Genomic DNA, 18,280 nt, shown 5'->3' on the forward strand with positions numbered 1-18,280 from the left:
ATTGTCAGTGGCATTGAATAGTCTTAAAGACTATTCCTGGGACAATATATCGCCCACAAAAAAAATCTTATTGTGACAGGCCTTGTTATAAATGAAGCCCCAGGTCCACTTAGGGCAGGGGTGTCCAAACTTTTTTTGTTGGGGGCCAGAAGGAGAAATATATGTGTCACGGGCCACAGACTCTGTAATAAAGCAAATAATGAAATATACCACTTTAAATAATACATTTTCCTGATTACTTTCAGCGCACCCTCTCCGCTTCTTTTTGGCCCGTTATTCTGCGCTACAACTGTGCACTCTCTCCGCTTCTAGACTCTTTGGCCCGTTATTCTGCGCTACAACTGTGCACTCTCTCCGCTTTTAGACTCTTTGGCCCGTTTTTTGTGCTATAACTGCGCACTCTCTCCGCTTTTAGACTCTTTGGCCCGTTTTTCTAAGCTACAGCTGCGCACCCTCTCCGCTTTAGACTCTTTGGCCCGTTTCTGACACCTAGCGTTCAAACTTTGAATCTCATATTATAAAAACCTGCTTAACAGCGGGCCAACTTTCATTCTATTTCTAAAATACCTCGCGGGCCGCTCCAAAAAGGGAAACGGGCCACAAATGGCCCGCGGGCCGTAGTTTGGACACCCCTGACTTAGGGTAACGTTTGGCCCTGGACTCGGACCCTGGTCTGCCTATTATTAACTCCCTCCCAAATAATTGGCCAAAATAATAGAACTAGTGCTGTGTGATATGACGATAAATCGTTTCTACAGTAATTTCATCAATTATTCATGCAAATATATATATATATATATATTTGCATGAATAATTGATGAAATTACTGTAGAAACGATTTATCGTCATATCACACAGCACTAGTTCTATTATTTTGTGTATGTAGTAGGCTACGATGAAATGTATTGCCGTGGTCACTTTGCATAAACTCTGTTTATATAAGTGATAATAAAGTAATCTTCGCCAAAAAAGCTTCCTAATGTGGTTTTGCGACATGAAGCTGCTTTACGTTATTTGACGGACACTTAAAAAAATGTTAATTGAGTTTATTTTGATAACTCAATTTAAATACCTGTATAATTTTGAAAAAAAAAAAAAGCTACTGCATCTACCTCACCTGTTTTCATTTGACACATAAATAGCACTAAATAGAACCTTTTTTATTTGTTAATTTATTATTATATATATTTTTTTTATAATAACTAATCAGCTGCTCTTCTTCTGCTTTTCCACGCAGGCTTGTGGCCGCTTCATCAACAACAATGCCGTCACCAAGATGGTCCAGTCCTCCAGCAAGTCTCCTGAACTTCTGGCCCGATACTGTGACTCCCTGCTGAAGAAAAGGTGCGTCTGGACATGCTCTGGTTGATTCACCTAATCATTCAGCACCTCTTGCTTCTTCAGAAGCGTGTTAATGCACGTTTAGTTCTCTGAAGTGCTAATCTGCTTGCTTTGGCCTTGGTTTGATCTCATAATCTAAATGTTCTGCTGTGTTCACTCAGCTCCAAGAATCCAGAGGAGGCAGAGCTTGAAGACACACTGAACCAAGTGGTAAGACGATGAGGGCAACACTGTGTTCATATGCATTTAATACAGTTTATTAATACTGTTTATTAATGTTGATTACTGCTCAGCATCTGCTCAGTTCTTGTTGGACTTTTTAATGCAGATGGTGGTCTTCAAGTACATTGAGGATAAAGACGTGTTCCAGAAGTTCTACGCGAAGATGCTCGCCAAGCGATTGGTGCACCAGAACAGCGCCAGTGATGATGCTGAGGCCAGCATGATCTCCAAACTGAAGGTACCATCCTTTAACCCTTAGAACCCTACGCACGGATTTTCAGTCCAAATCGCACTTTGTGTTCTCAGCTTAATTACTCAGGAATCCCTTCACACATAAACATAATCCATATATGATTAGAAAGGTGGGAACTTACTCTTTCTAAAAATAGTAATGACATCCTAGTGCAGTAAAGCTAAATCTACAAGAAACCCATTGAGAAAAACAGCTAAAAAAGTGAAAAATCTCCTTCCCCAACCAATATTATTTACCTTTAGTGCTTCAAACATATTTATATGATGTTTCTAAAACCAAATAATATCAGTAAATAAAGACTCAAAAGTGTCCACAGAAAAAGTGTGAAACTACCTGCTTTACTCAAACTAAAGCTAGATATGGTGTGCGCACTACTTTATATAGTTTATATTATTTTACTTGCACATTTTTACTAAGTAGTTACTTTGCATTAATAATTTTTATTTATTTAGACTAAAACGTTTACATTTTTGTATGTAGTTTTCTTTGTGTGTCCTGATCATCAAAATACTGAAAGGCATAGTCTGCTCTGAGTGTCAGGTTTTTAGTATCTACATGTATCCTAGAGGTGTGATTATTGAGTATCAAGAGTTTTATATGCTTAACTAAAAAAGGTGAAATAACTAAAAATAAAATTATATTCTAGTTTCTTTAAAATATCCCCCTTTGCTCTGATTACTGCTTTGCACACTCTTGGCATCATCATTCTCTCAATGAGCTTCATTAAGAGGTGCTCACCTGAAATTAAAGGTTTTCCAACAGTCTTGAAAGAAGGAGTTCCCAGAGGTGTTTATTAGCACTTGTTGCCCCTTTTGTCTTCTTCACTCTGTGCTCCAGCTCACCCCAAACCATCTGGATTGGGTTCAGGTCCGGTGACTGGAGGTTCAGCTCATTACATAAAACTCCACATGTGTTCATTCATAGTTTTGATGCTTCAGTGAGAATCTACAATGTAAATAGTCATGAAAATAAAGAAAATGCATTAAATGAGAAGGTGTGTCCTAACTTTTGGCCTGTATTATAACTCTTGACATTGCAGAAGCTTATTGAAACAATACCACAGTGAATTCGTGCAGCAATCAATGCTAAAGGCTGTGCAATGAAATATTAGAGTTTTGAGAACTCTCTTAATTTGTTTGATCAAAGTATAAATGTCTTAAAATTGTCTTCCAACAGCAAGCGTGCGGCTTCGAGTACACGTCCAAGCTCCAGCGCATGTTCCAGGACATCGGCGTCAGCAAAGATCTGAACGAACAGTTTAAGAAGCACCTCACCAACTCTGAGCCTTTAGACTGTGAGTATGTCTGCTCTATAATTACAGGGACGTCAGCTCTGGAAAAGTTGACATCACCATAGACTTTATATTTATTTTTTAAGAAATACACTCTTCTGTTTCTTATTTCAATACTTTGTAATATCAAAGTCACAATGTCACAATGGTCCACGATTTAGTAGGCTAATTGCTTTGATATGTTTTTATAGCCATGCATTATTACAATGTATTGTTACTAGATATGGGACAGATCCGATACAATATTGGTATCAGGCCCAAATTGACATAAATTAAAGAATCAAATATCGGGCGATATAGGCCGATCCATTTTTTTTCCCATCACTAATTATTGCATCTCTGTTTATTAAGGATTTCTCTTGTTCAGTTTTCCAAATTGTTCATAAACTGTCTCTTGTTTTTTATTCAGTGGACTTCAGTATCCAGGTGCTGAGCTCTGGTTCCTGGCCTTTCCAGCAATCGTGCACTTTCGCTTTGCCTTCTGAGGTAACTCACACACACACACACACACACACACTAGGGGTGCAAATCTCTCAGTGTCTGGCAATTCGATTAGATTATGATTTTTGGATTCTGGAATTTTTTTTAAATTACATGTCAATAAATTTTGTTTAAATTATGTGATTAAGAAGATGAAATGACAATTTAAACAAATAGAGCATTCATTTAAAACAATAATTGTCGGTTCCTTACTGTATCCATCAAATCTTTTTGCAACATTTCATATTTCATTTTTTGTAACTCAAAACTTAACCCTAAAGATTAAACATACGACTGGGTCCAGGAGTCACATGTAAGTGCTGGTCTGTCAGCATGAATCAGAGCTTCTCTCACTTTATTCTTTGTTTCTTTGTAGACTTGTGGCATTGCTTTATCACTAAAAAAGCTATATGAAGGTCCAGCATATTAACCATGAACTTAAACTCTCACATTTGACCCGTGGTTCTACAGAATTATTTTAAAAACTAAACGCATTAAACAGGCCTGGACACAAAAATGATGGCACAGTTTATTATCGAGGCATCGTTAATGTGTGATGGAGCGAGAGAGATTAACATTATTAACATTAACGTTAGCTTGATAAGTGTTAGTGGGATACTGTACTCTGTTCACTCCATTTAAAATGTAATTATATGTTATAGTAACTACATACTTCAATTAAAAAAATAAACCTTTTATTTCCTTAGACAATTATTTTTTGGAAAAAAGAAAGAAAAAAATACTAACAAATGAATAAAAATGTTCTGCAAAATTTGTCTTGGGGCATAAAAGTTTAGATGTCCTCACCCATAGGAAGTACAAATGGAGGAAATGACAATTTAAACAAATAGAGCATTCATTTAAAACAATAATTTTAGGTTCCTTACTGTATCCATCAAATCTTTTTGCAACATTTCATATTTCATTTTTTGTAACTCAAAACCTTAAAGATTAAAAATACGACTGGGTCCAGGAGTCCCATGTAAGTGCTGGTCTATCAGGATTAATCAGAGCTTCTCCCACTTTATTCTTTGTTTCACTGTAGAGTTAAAAAGTTTAGATGTCCTCACCAATAGGAAGTACAAATGGAGGGAATGACAAAAAATAATTGTGACTAATCAACTAATCGAACAAATAATTAGATGATCAGATTAGTTGACTACTACAATGGGTCTATGTACAGGGCTACAGGTAGATGTGTGCTGTTTGGTAACTTGGTGTGTAGTGTAGCTTATCTGTATTAGTTCATGTTATTTATTCTTGCTCTCTCCCATTTACACATTCACACACAGTTGGAGAGAAGCTACCAAAGGTTCACAGCCTTCTACGCCAGCAGACACAGCGGCCGCAAGCTCACCTGGCTCTACCACCTGTCCAAAGGAGAGCTGGTGACCAACTGCTTTAAGAACAGATATACCCTGCAGGTAGGACACATGAATATTATTTAGTCAGCAGGTGCTTTTCATGTATCAGTTCTGAATTAGAGCTATATGTATTAATTGGGAATTGTCATTGGGGACGATTATTAATCTCTGGTCATCTTCAACATGATCGGCGTGTACCATGTTCAACTTTACAATAGGAAACATGATGAAATATGAAACGTACTTTACTTTTTAGTGGCCCACATTTCAAACTACTTGCATAAGCTGAGAGATCTTCTGAAAGGTCTCATCTTGCTAAAATCCGCTTTTTCTTGTTCTATGTGGAAAAACTATAGGTCTGTAGGCATATATATATATTGTATATGATGCACATGGAACATTCACATGTTCCTCAACCTTCGTTGTCTAACATAAGCTATCTTGTGTAAGTTACTATAGGTTTAAATCGGATCTCTGGTTGATTCTGCGTTTTACTGAGACCTTAAAAACGATTTGACAAGGCAGCACAACTCGACAGATCACTGTTCAAAGCGGGCGCTGTTAACATTTACATAACAGTTCTTTTGCCTGCGGGGCCACCTTATTGAGCACTTTATTGTGCTATATTTTTACTACTAAGGCTGTATTTTAAAATGAATGAAAAAACTGATGGAATGAGACCTTGACTTCCCCTGCACTGTTCTGTACTGAAGAACATCCATAGTGTTTACCATCTTTGCTGATATTTACTGTACTGTACAGCTGAGTGAGGTACCCTTAATAGGGGTATCCTGTTAGTGGTGTTAAAAGACTTTTTACTCTGCCTCCTACACAAGACAGATTCTACAAATATATGATTGTGAGTCAGATAGAGTAAAACCCATCAGATTGGCTCTCCAATGAGCAAATTTCATTTGCGACGGGTTCATAACATCTACAGGTTGAATGAGGAACTGCAGTTTCCTGAGACAAAATGGTTCATAAAGTCTGACCAGCTCTCAAGATTTGGGCTAGAAAATCACCATTAAAAGTCCATTATATAGGCAATCAGTACCTTCAACTCTGCTTTAACACATTTTAGTGCTATTTTGTAAAACCTTTTGTCTTTTTTTGCAGGCTTCAACGTTTCAGATGGCTATCTTGCTCCAGTACAACACAGAAGATGTGTACACTGTCCAGCAGCTGACTGACAGCACTCAGATCAAAATAGTGAGTACTTTTGATTAAGTGAAACCCCTAAAAATGATCAAATTAGTTTTAAATCTTAAGAACTAACATTTGCTCTTTTTTATTTATTTACAGGACATTTTGGTGCAGGTTCTTCAGATTTTGTTGAAGTCTAAATTGTTGGTATGTGATATTTTTAATTCCGAATTCTATGAAAAGAGAATACATGTAGTAGGGGCCTTTTAGCATTATTGCATATTGATTTGTGGTGTCTATTGATTTAAAAGAAACTTGTCTTTCTTAAGATGCAAATTTTTACAGTGGATATTTTAATGTAAATGGGAAATAAAAAAAAACTGTATGCATTTTCCACATACCACCACACCGCTAGAGGCACTGCGTAGAACAGAAGTCTTGTGTACAACAGCACCACCAAGGAAGCAGATACAGCTCACTAGCTAACACTAGCCAGTTAGCATAACAAGCTAATACACTGAAGTAATGGTAGCTCAGCTCTGCGAAGTCAACGCTCGTCTCGCTCTGTCCTGCCTTGAGAAAAATTGAGGACAGCACTTTATCTGAGGAGCTCCTGCTGCTGTTCCTCACTATATGAGTGTTTTTATCCCAGTAAAATAGAAAAACCTCAGCAAACAGCAATTATTCTCAGCGAAAAATTGCTCTCTTCCCCCAGACAAGAGATAAAACTCCCTGAAACTCTGGATACGAGGTGCAAATAAACTTCAAGAGCAGTAACTATAGACGTGTTTAATATAATACATGGGATTTGATCATAGTTGCTGTTCCGTACTGGATTATAATTATACTAGATATCAGTTACAATATATATTTATTATTGCTTTGCTGTGTGTCATACTGCAGGTCCTGGAAGATGAGAATGCGAATGTGGACGAGGTGGACTTTAAACCAGACACACTCATAAAGCTCTACCTGGGCTATAAAAAGTAGGTCACCCAATGTTTTTCACATGAAGTGCTTTTCAGTTTTTACTGTATATGGTTACATAGGCGTATACAGATACTGGCATCTCCTTATAAGGCTAAACAATGCAACATATACAGCAGTAATACAGTGAAATCTACTGGAACATAATAAAAGGTACTGAAGGTGGAAATAAACCACTTTTAACACTGATAACAATGTTGATTTACTCGTCTCATTTCTACAGTAAAAAGCTGCGAGTGAACATCAACGTGCCAATGAAGACCGAGCAGAAACAGGAGCAAGAAACCACTCACAAAAACATTGAGGAAGACCGGAAACTCTTGATACAGGTAATTCTCACTCTGCGGGTCGTAAAGCATTTAATTACCTCCCTACATATTTATTTATTAAAACAGTGCCTCTCTTTCCTCATTTCTATTATATTGTTAAGTCTGTCATTTCTTCCCCCGTCCAGTTTTTCTTTTTTTTTTTTAATTATAAATATCCTACCTAAAACAACTCAATGTCTCCTTAGAATATTATTAAGTGCATAAAATATCAAAATCTTAAATTCTGCACGATTTAATTTATTTAATCTCAATTTAGATTCTATAGCAAATAATGAGGTCTATCATGAAATCTTAAATGTTACTATGATTCAATTTGTTTCTATATAAAACTATTTAAACAATAATGAAATCAGAAATTTACAGTATTTTTCGCACCATAAGGCGCCATTAAAATCCTGTAATTTTTCCAAAACTCATCAGTGCACCTTATAATCCAGCACCCCTTGTGCATGAATTTTACCTGTCAGGTATTAAGGAGCTTTAAAAAGCTGCTCCACTGTAGTACAGAGTTATACAGGAGTTTCAATTTGGTTCTCCAGCACCAAGACTGGAGCAGTATTAGCATTAGCCGCTAACAGCTCTAAGTGCTAGCTCTTTCACCGTTTAGAGGTGAGTATTCCTTCTGAATAAGGAATTCCATGTCTAAGGAAAACATGGCCAGAAAATAGATGTTTATTGATTGTGTGCCTTACAGTGCGAAAAGTTCAGTAATCGTCATAGGAAATGATTCGATGAGTCATGAAATTTCACAATTTAGTTTGATTCCATAGCAAACGCTTGAGTAAATCATGAAATCTTAAATAACCACAACTGACCACAGTTCACTTTGACTCTTTACAAGTGAACCACTACATTTAATTCTGTTTAATATATCCCATATCTGACCTCTGTCTGAATGGTGCTCGTTTTGTAATTGAGACGCATGCGCAACAGAGCAGTGCTTCACATTAAGTTTCACTTTAATTCCAGACAGAATTTAAAGAGCTATAAATGAGTTGAGACTGCAGCTGAGCTAATAACCAAACATTTTCTGAAGCCTTGCAAAAAAAAAAAAAAAAGACACCTTATGCAGCCAGAGTCTGTTTTTTATTCATTTATTATTACTTTTTTTTATTTCTTTTTCGCTGCAGCCTTCTTTGTGATCTGTAGCCGCGTTTGGCCAATTCATTAGCAACACCGTGCGGTTGTTACACAAGTCTTCTAGTATTATTGGAACAGATATATCAGTTCAAATATCGAATACGGTCTGTTACCTTTTTTTTTGTCTGCCACTGAAGCTATTTTTCGCTGTACTCAGTCTTTTTATTTATTTTTTCTCTCTATCTTCACATTGCCGTAAAAGTCGCATACATTTCAAACTGACCTTTCAGACATTGTTGCTTCGCTGTGAATCAGATATGTATCAGATTTCAATGCCACATATTAAAGACACATCTGTGACACACATGATGTTAAAGATTGGATTTGGGCCACATTTTCGTACCTGCTGTACCCCCAGTCCTTTACATCAGTTAGAAGACACCCACATTAGCTAGAATGATACTAAGTAATGGAGGAAAGATGGATCCATTCCACTCACCCAGAGACTCATCACTAGGGCATCACTGGGGATCACTGGGGATTGAACAGTGCCAAACTCCTGAAAAAGATGATCTGGAGCCGGCTGGATCAGGCTGTCTATTAAACCACTCCTCTCTCTCCGTGCTCCTCTAGGCAGCCATAGTGCGAATCATGAAGATGAGGAAGATGCTGAAGCACCAGCAGCTTCTGGCCGAGGTCCTCAACCAGCTCTCTTCCAGATTCAAGCCCAGAGTTCCTGTCATCAAGGTAAAGAACACTTTACCCATGTCTTTTTTTTGGCAGCTAGTAGTAGAGTTTTAAACTCCTTAAAGCAGGGGTGTCCAAACTACGGCCCGCGGGCCATTTGCGGTCCGTTTCCTTTTTTGGAGCGGCCCGCGAGGTATTTTAGAAATAGAATGAAAGTTGGCCCGCTGTTAAGCAGGTTTTTATAATGTGAGATTCAAAGTTTGAACACTAGGTGTCAGAAACGGGCCAAAGAGTCTAAAAGCGGAGAGGGTGCGCATTTCTAGTGCAGAAAAACGGGGCAAAGAGTCTAAACGTGGAGAGAGTGCTCATTTCTAGCGCAGAAAAACGGGGCAAAGGAGTGTAAAAGTTGCCGTAATTAAGGAGTTTAATATTAAGAGAAATCATGAAATGAAACATCAATTTGAAAAATCTTACTTTACACAACACTGCCAAAGATATATAAAGATAGTAAGTTTAGTAAAATGGTGTGTAAATGATTGTTGAAAATGTATTATTTAAAGTGGTATGTTTCATTATTTGATTTATTACAAAGTCTTTGGCCCATGACTTTAAATATATTTCTCCTTCTGGCCCCCAACAAAAAAAGTTTGGACACCCCTGCCTTAAAGAATCTTAATCAAGGTCTTTATTAGTTAGGCAGAAACACACCTAACTCCATTAATGCTTTGTTTTAAATCGGTATCGGCAAGTACAAAAATAGAATTATGTATATTTTTATTAAAATGTATGAGCTTTAAACTCCCTATAGCCCCAACTGGACGGGATTAGTTTCTCAGGGGGGCCTGGGGTAATTTTCTCTTTTATGGGGAGTCCTCTGTGATTTTATTCCTATCTGGAACGACCATGTATGTGTTTTTCTCTGACGGAAATGGAGGAGCTACTGAACGTAATGTCGTGACCGAGAAAGCCTAAAATCATTGAGTAGAAGTGTGAAACTAATCTCTTCCAGATGGGGCTTATGATTCGCCCCTTAATTTAACTTACTAAAGTTACTGCTTAATTACTCTATATGGTGGCACTATAATCAGTTGGGTCAACAAATAGGGTAAACCAGTGATGAATAATATTAGATGTTAAATTCTGTGAAACTGACACCAATAAATCTATACTTTCTGGTATTTATTTACTTATTTAGGAGTATTTTATCCTCTTTAGTAACACATATGTGGTAAAGTATTGTAGAGAATTGTTTTGCATGCCCTGTGATTTGTAATTCCCACCACTAGTCGTCATAGCAACATAACCTGTATAACCTATGGCTCTTAACAGTGTTTTATCTCTTCCCTTCTCTTGCAGAAATGCATCGATATCCTCATAGAGAAGGAGTACCTGGAGAGAGTGGACGGCGAGAAGGACACCTACAGCTACTTGGCTTAAACGTTCCCCTGTCATTCTCCCCTCCACGTCTTCCCCGTCTCTCTCTCTCTCTCTTTCTCTCTCTCTCTCTCTCTCTCGCTCACTTTTTTTTTTTTTTTTAAGTTGTCTCTTACGTAATAAGCATCATTCCTTCAGACGTCGGGAGTGTGTTGTCGGGAATGTGTGAGCGCAGGAGGAATTTTGCAAAAACGCAGAGGAAGAAAGACGTAAAGAAAGAAAGACTGAGGAGAAAGAGGAGGAGGAAGAGAACGATGGAGCGAGGGACTGCGTGTGTATGTTTGTGTGTAAATCAATCATTCTCATCCTCGTCGTCACTATCGTAGCGGGCGTCTGCCGAGCTGGACTTCCCTTTAAAGCGCCGCCAGCGCGCCGTCGGAGCGGCTCGCTTCACCTGACCCGCCTCAGGACGGACAGACGGACTTCGTGGTTGTAAATAAGAAAACGCTGGACAGAGACCTACTACCTTAATCTCCTGAAACGCAAACTATTACAGAATAAACCCCACCGGTTTGCATGCAAACTGCCTATCTGCATTTAAACGAAAGAGAATCGCCCACCCACATCAGAACAAACTGAATAAGCCAGGCATTATTAGAAGATTTACGAGTGCGGCGGTGTCGGCCAGGAACCTTACGTTTTAACCGAGGGGGGAACGAACACAAACAAATGGTGCGATTATTATTATTAATTATTATTTTTTTGTTTGTTTTTCTTTCGTCTGCACATCCCAGGTAAAGAATATGTGTTTGACCAGGTCCTTAGACGTGTACTCAGCATCGTTTCCTGCTATCAGAAAAACCATTTGTATAGTGTGGTTCACTTTTTTAAATGTGAGGTAAATAAAAAAGAAATTAAAGGTTTCTGTATGCTGTCTAATGCTGTGTTCTCACTGGAATGTTTTTTTTTTTTTTTTTTTTTTGGTTATTCATTTACAAGTATCACATATTTTTAGGCAAGGTAAGTTTATTTATATAGCACCTTTCAAACACAATGACCAATTCAAAGTGCTTTACAAATGAGAAAATACGAAAAGAAATCAAATTACAAAAACATGTAATGATAAAAATGGAAATAAAAGAATAAAATAAGAATCAAGCATGGATAAAACATGATTAAAACAAATAAGTCAAATTAAAACATGTGAAAGAATAGAAAATAGGGTACCACTTTAAAATAAGACTACCTTTATAAAGGTTTATAAATGGTTTATAATTTTAATTAATAATAATAATAAGCAACAGTGATCCACTGTTTGCTTAGTAATTTTATTTATAGTAAATAGTTATACACTAATTATATTAATATGGCAGGTTTAATGCTGAATGATGGAAAACGCAAAGTAGGAACAGTATCTAGAAATATCTGAGCTTTAAGGATATAAATGAGTGTGGAATCACTATTTTGCACATTTTCAGCTCAATTTTGCAATCGATAACCATAATTAATAACCATTAATAAACTCCTTTATAAACCATTCATAAACCTGGTATATAGGTAGTCTTATTTTAAAGTGGTACCGAAAATAGTTTAAGAACAATGTTAAAAGAAAAAAAAAGAAAGAAAAGTAAATACAAGACATTATAATCAAAATAATATTCAAGCAATAAAAAAATAAGAATAAAAATCAATACATTTACATTTACATTTATGGTATTTAGCAGACGCCCTTATCCAGAGCGACTTACAACAGTGCTTCAAATACTAACAATGTGCAAAGCAGAGAAAGTTACACATACCAATATCAATGAATAAGAAGTGTAGTCGTCATACTCTTAATAATAATTATGATTTTTAAAATGCCCTTTTTTCACATCAATGAATTAACTCATAACTATAATAAAGTCTTAAAAACAGTGATCAGGGTTTGTAGGGTCATGAAAAACCTGGAAAAGTCATGGAATTTCAAAACGGCAATTTGCAGGCCTGGATAAATTTTTAAAAAAAAATTTTTGGAAAAGTCATGGAAATTTGGTCTACAAATCTTTGTGTGTTTCAGTTTATTGATGGAAAAAAAAACTATTTTAAGATAACATATAAGTCAGCTCAGAGTTAATTCAGTATTTTAGCCAGACACAATGGAGCTTTTAGGATCTGACACACATTTTATCATTAAACATTGTGTGTCAGATGGATTTTAGATCTACTTTAATCAAATTTGATTATAATTTTAGTTTATTTTTGGTTTGATTGTCCATGTACCGATGCACTGATGTTTTAAAAATGGTTTTGTCATGAAAATTTGTCTTAAGGCATGAAAAAAAAAATCATGGAAATCCCAAAAAAATTAGTGTCTAATGTTTTTGGTTTCATTTATCTGCTCCAGAGAGTCCTATTCTTTTGGCAGTACTTTTCTATAGGGACTAGAAAAGCTGTCTATGCCTCTGTGTTGGAAATGATAGCAACCTAAAGTATCAACTTCATGGAGTGTCCTATAGGGGTGGGCAATATGGCCCTAAAATAACATTGCGATATTTCATGGTACTTTTACGATAATGATACTCTTGGCGATATAACAAAACCCCTATATTAAAATCTATATAAACTAAAACGATAGATAGATAGATAGATAGATAGATAGATAGATAGATAGATAGATAGATGACTGAAATGTACAATGGAATACACAAGACTAAAGGTGCATACATATTACTAATACTACAGTACAAATACTACCTATGCATTTAAAAAAAATGTGAAACTCATATATTCTATAGATGTATTACACACAGATTAATCTATTTTAAATGGCCAAAAGTCAGTATCTCAGAAAATTAGAATATTGTATAAGACTAACTGATACTTTTGGCAGTGTGGGCAGTGTACAAAATCCTGCTGGAAAATGAAATCCGCATCTCCATAAAAGTTGTCCGTAGCAGAGGGAAGCATGAAGTGCTGTAAGATTTTGTGGGAAAACAAAACTGCACTGACTTTAGACTTGATAATAAAACACAGTGGATCAACACCAGCAGATGACATGTCTCCCAAACCATCACTGATCATCAGTACATTTTACATTTCATTTAAAGGCAATCAAGAGATCAGAGTCTGGAGGAAGAGTGGAGAGACACACAGTCCAAACTGCTCGAGGTCTAGTGTGAAGTTTCCACCAATCAGTGATGGTTTGGAGAGACATGTCATCTGCTGGTGTTGGTCTTTCATTAGATTCACTATTAGACTACACATATAAAAATAAGCAAAAAAAAAGCACTTAATTGTAGTTTTCTTAAATATATATTGATCAAAAGATTAACTGTAAGTATAAGCCCCCCCCACCCCCAATTTTCTAGATTTATGTACTTACTTAAAATATATTAAAAATACATTAGTATTATGCTTTTATCAAATGTTTGAAAGTAAACTTTGATCATACTTTTTAAAAAAGTACAATATAGTGTATTTAAACAAAAATAGACTTATAAAAAATACACTTTTAGTTTAATGTAATTCAATATACTTCTAAAATCATTTCTAATTTCCAAATATTCCTGTAAATATTGTACATTTTTAGCAAAGTGTGTTACTTAAAGTACAATGTATCATGTAACTTTTTAGAAAGAAAATTAAATAACTACTGCTAATAAAAAAAAATTAAAGTAAATTTGTAACACACTAAAAATTGTAGTACAGTATATTAAAATATATTTTTATACACAATAATGTATACTAGAAGTGTGCTACTTACAACTATATTATGTAACTATATTTAACATCAATTCTTAGTGCATTAATAATATATTAATAGTATAATAGTGATACAGTTGTAGTAATACTCCTTAAATGTTTTATAATTTTACTGTAAAGCATTTTTAAAATATGGGGTTACACACATGAAGTAGTTTAAATGTTTAAATGTTACTTAAGTATAATTAAAATAGTTCAATTTTAGTACAGTTAAGAACACTTAGCACAATTTAAGTAAGACTTTTGTACCAGTTTTATACTGTAATTAAAGTATAATAAGTACAAAACAAGATGTTTCATTTCAGCACTCTTTAAATATACTGATTAATAATAATATGGCTACAAGAACACTTTAGTGCACTATAGCATAATAATGCTTAATATACTGTGGCGTGGAAGAGGAAGGAAGACCCGTGAGGCTCATGCTGAATGCTCAACAGCTCCTTTATTGAACCGGCTTGTCACTCACTTACGGTCTTTAACAAGACTAGAAGAGCTAAAACCCTTTTCCCACAGAGCTCAAACAGCCCAAAGGCCACCAACCCAGCTGTGTGTCTCCCAGATGGCAGATCCAGAGTGGTGCCCACCCTCTCTGCATAACCCCTCCCAAGGGAGATGCCCCACCCCTGTCATCCTTGCACACAGGAGAAGAGAAACATGCCTACAGGCAGCCACACACACAACCAAGAGCCGCCACAATACTTTAATCTACTTTTTTTTTTTTTTAACTAGGGCTGACTTCCACAAGGTAACGTTTGCTAAACTGGTATTTGTGGGATTTGTTGCTCAGTGTTACTTGCTTTTAACCCTTTTGCTGCTTAATTTGTAGTATTAGCATGTATTTTATATATTTTATAAATGTTTCATTCAGTGAGCGTACACTATAGGAAACCCTATAATGCATTTTTTTCTTTTCATACATACTTCCTACATCAGTTTTAGCTCTAGCTTTAAAAATATGATGTATCAACATGCCCACTCATTACATTCTACTGCCCCCTGACCAAAGCAAAGCTGTCCAGAATAGAGGCTGATGTTTATTACCTGAAGTTTAATTATGATCACATATCTGAAGAACATCGTCACAACCATAAACCCCAAACCCGGGATAGAGGGGCTGGGTGAAGGTGGTTTGGACTCTGTGGAGAAGAGTCAGTGTGTCCGAGACGCTGTAGAAGGACAGAAATCCTGCGCCGGGATCCACATACACTCCTACTCTTCTGGATCTGGAGACTGCTGGGAGTTCAGTATATTTTTTATTGTGTCTGAAGAAGAAACTGGGTCCAGTAGAAGAAGAAGAATAGTAGAAGAGACTCCAGGACTGATGATTAGACCCAAATCCAGACTTGTGATCTTCTCCTTTCCTGCTGATGCTTTTATAAGCGACTGCAATATTGACATCGCTGGCTCTAATCTCGACCTCCCAGTAGGAGCGTCCACACAGGCTTTCTCTGCAGAGAACTTGCCGGACTTGATCGAATCTCTCAGGATGATCGGGATATCGCAGTTTACGGTGCTGCTGCAAAGCCGATACTTTTCGGTTCCTCTCAGACAGAGCGAGACTTCTGTTCGCAGTGTTTGGATCTAGAGTGAGCTGACAGGAAAATTTCAGGAAGACTTCTCTCATCTTCGGTTTCGGTGGCGGTAAAGGCTTTTGTGGTTTCTGCAGAGGAGTGGCCATCTTGGAAAATGAGCTAAACCCTCCAGAGAACTTGAGCAGTTTGGGATCTACTTGTTCCATCACTCCAGCAACAGCCTTCTTCAGTTTCTTCATGGAGAACTGTGGACTGGTTGGGATTTGGGATGAGTGCGTCGGTTGAGAAGAAGCAGAGAGTGACTGGAAGCTCTTGGAACTCTTGAAACTCTGGAAACTCTTGAGGAACTCATCGTGATCCTCTGAGCGTAGAAGCATCTCCAGCTTGGCGTCTCTCCTCCTCAGATCAGTGATCTCCTTCTCCAGTTTCTTCCCAAGCTCTTCCGCCAGTCTCAGTTCAGCTCTTTCCTGAGTTTGGATCAGTTCCTTCACCTCGGAGTGTCTCCTCTTGATGGACTGAATCAGTTCGGTGAAGATCTCCTCACTGTCCTCCTCTGCTGCTTGTGCAGAGCATCTGAGAGTCTTCCTAGCCTGCCTCAGGTCCCACAGGTTCTTCTCAATCTGTTGGATCCTCTGCTTGGATTCCTTACGAGTCTCCACCAGCATCTTTTGCTTCTCAGCTCTTTCCGCTGCAGCCGAGACTCTTCTACGACCGATGTGGTCAACCTCCAGTTCCAGTCGTTTATCGAGAAGAGAGCCTGCGTTGATCTTCTCCTGAGGCTTCTCCTGGTTCTTCTCCTGGTTCTTTACCTGGTTCACGGAGACTTCCACCAGCTTGTGCTTCTTATAGACGGAAATTTCAAAATGAGGCAGAAGATGAGCTTGACAATAAGAGGCCAGACAAACCAGACAGGATTTAACAGCCGCACGTTTTCTCCCAGTGCAAACGTCGCACTCCTCACCTTCAGATCCAGCAGAAAAACCATTGGCAGCAGCAGCAGGAAGAGAAGGAGGATCAGCAGCAGCTTGGACCTCAGTAGTCCTCATAGCCTCGGCTAGTTCAGCCAGCACGGTGTTCTTGTTGAGGACAGGCTTCGAGGTGAAGGTGTGTCTGCACTGGGGGCAGCTGTAGACCCCCCTTTGATCATCTCGATGCCAGCAGTCCTTAATACAGTCCAGACAGAAGCTGTGTCCACAGGGAATCGCCACTGGATCCCTCAGTAGGTCCAGGCAGATGGGGCAGGTCAGCGAGTCCAGAGTTTTCACAGCAGCTTCTGCCATGTTCCTCACCACTCGAACAGACACAAACAGAGACTGAGGGGGCTTTACTTTCATTTCTCCAGAAACGGATGTGAAGGGTGCGTCTGAAACACAAGCAACCCTGCCTAAGCAGGCAGGAAAGCGCCCAAGCATGTCTGAATTGGAGTTTAGTAATCTAGCTTTCTGTTTTATTGAGCATCAAAAACAAGATAAAAAGGATGCAAGCATCATTGGCTTGGTGTGGCTGCCGCACTTGCACAGATCTCCTCCTATTACTTAACTACTGCACTTCACCTGTCAGACCCCTAATTCTTAGCTAAAGGCTAAAGCTGTTTCCATGTGTGTCAGCCAGACATTTTCCTGTAGCAGTTTTCTCCAGTTTCCAAGAGGTTTTTGAAGGTGTAGGTAACAGTATTCACCACTCTCTGCTTCGATCTGTTCCAGCATTGCTTTACTACAGACAAAAGATTTGGATTATAATACGAATTTTTTTAATTTCTCTTTTTTTTCCAGTTTTTAGTTCATTTCACGGCACTGGCAGGTTACTGCAACATTTTGTGCACTGGATTTTGTACCATTTCTGACCCGAAGAGCTTAATTGGGGTGTTCTAAAACCTTTTTTTTTGGGAGTTTTTATATATGGATAGAAGTTCACACCGTTTTAAGATTTAAATCTTAAAGAGCTCCGGTGTGAAATTGACTTTGGGTGTAGTAAAACATAATAAGGAGTACTAACCTTTGTTGAATACCTTCTTGTGCACTTTTTAAATACCAGGGCTCTCTGGATTCTACCAATGAGGTGTGGAGCTACTTTGAGCTGGATAACAGTGTAAAAAAGCAATTTATTTGCAGAGGCAAAATATGCCCCATTAAACCCCATTATATAACATATTTGGAGAAACTGCAAAAAATCACTGGATCTCGGAAAGCTGCAGCAGAACGGAGGTGGGCTATTTAACAAAGGTTAGTACTCATATATCATATTTTTCTTTATCATACTAAAAGTCAATTTTACACCAGAGTTCTCCATTGTTCTTAGTTTTCATTACTTGAATATTATTTTAATTATAATGTCTTGTATTTTTTTCTTTTAACATTGTGCTTAAACTTTTTTTTCTTAAATAACCATTTTATTTATTTTAGTTCTGATAGAAATGCCTTTTTGTAGCTGTAACAGCACTTTTATTCTAA

General features: G+C 37.5%; 2 protein-coding genes across 4 annotated transcripts in view; one reads left to right on the forward strand and one right to left on the reverse strand.

Annotated features, from left to right (window-relative positions):
* cul1a (cullin 1a) overlaps positions 1-11,490 on the forward strand; it is a 28,654-nt gene extending 17,164 nt beyond the window's left edge. For 2 of the 3 annotated variants that reach the window (XM_049476580.1, XM_049476579.1), the window contains exons 11-22: positions 1,238-1,344; positions 1,503-1,551; positions 1,670-1,801; positions 2,993-3,110; positions 3,517-3,593; positions 4,880-5,011; positions 6,068-6,160; positions 6,254-6,299; positions 6,993-7,080; positions 7,305-7,410; positions 9,124-9,237; positions 10,534-11,490. In XM_049476580.1, the coding sequence (XP_049332537.1) occupies positions 1,238-1,344; positions 1,503-1,551; positions 1,670-1,801; positions 2,993-3,110; positions 3,517-3,593; positions 4,880-5,011; positions 6,068-6,160; positions 6,254-6,299; positions 6,993-7,080; positions 7,305-7,410; positions 9,124-9,237; positions 10,534-10,614 (1,143 nt within the window). In that variant the 3' untranslated portion in view covers positions 10,615-11,490. Of the gene's footprint in view, positions 1-1,237; positions 1,345-1,502; positions 1,552-1,669; positions 1,802-2,992; positions 3,111-3,516; positions 3,594-4,879; positions 5,012-6,067; positions 6,161-6,253; positions 6,302-6,992; positions 7,081-7,304; positions 7,411-9,123; positions 9,238-10,533 lie in introns of all 3 variants that reach the window. The other variant, XM_049476581.1, reaches the window with a different exon arrangement.
* A 3,585-nt stretch (positions 11,491-15,075) lies between these two features.
* LOC103021386 (tripartite motif-containing protein 16-like protein) lies at positions 15,076-17,254 on the reverse strand. The gene has a single exon (XM_022678711.2). It carries the CDS (start codon positions 17,240-17,242, stop codon positions 15,347-15,349), a length of 1,896 nt encoding a protein of 631 aa, XP_022534432.2. The 5' UTR covers positions 17,243-17,254; the 3' UTR covers positions 15,076-15,346.
* Positions 17,255-18,280: the final 1,026 nt, after the last annotated feature.

This window comes from Astyanax mexicanus, chromosome 4 (assembly GCF_023375975.1).
Source record: "Astyanax mexicanus isolate ESR-SI-001 chromosome 4, AstMex3_surface, whole genome shotgun sequence".
Classification (NCBI taxonomy): domain Eukaryota; kingdom Metazoa; phylum Chordata; class Actinopteri; order Characiformes; family Acestrorhamphidae; genus Astyanax; species Astyanax mexicanus.

What these genes read in the sequence shown, in the direction of transcription:
- LOC103021386 (XM_022678711.2), bottom strand. Translation starts at nt 17,242, where the DNA reads ATGCTTGGGCGCTTTCCTGCCTGCTTAGGCAGGGTTGCTTGTGTTTCA.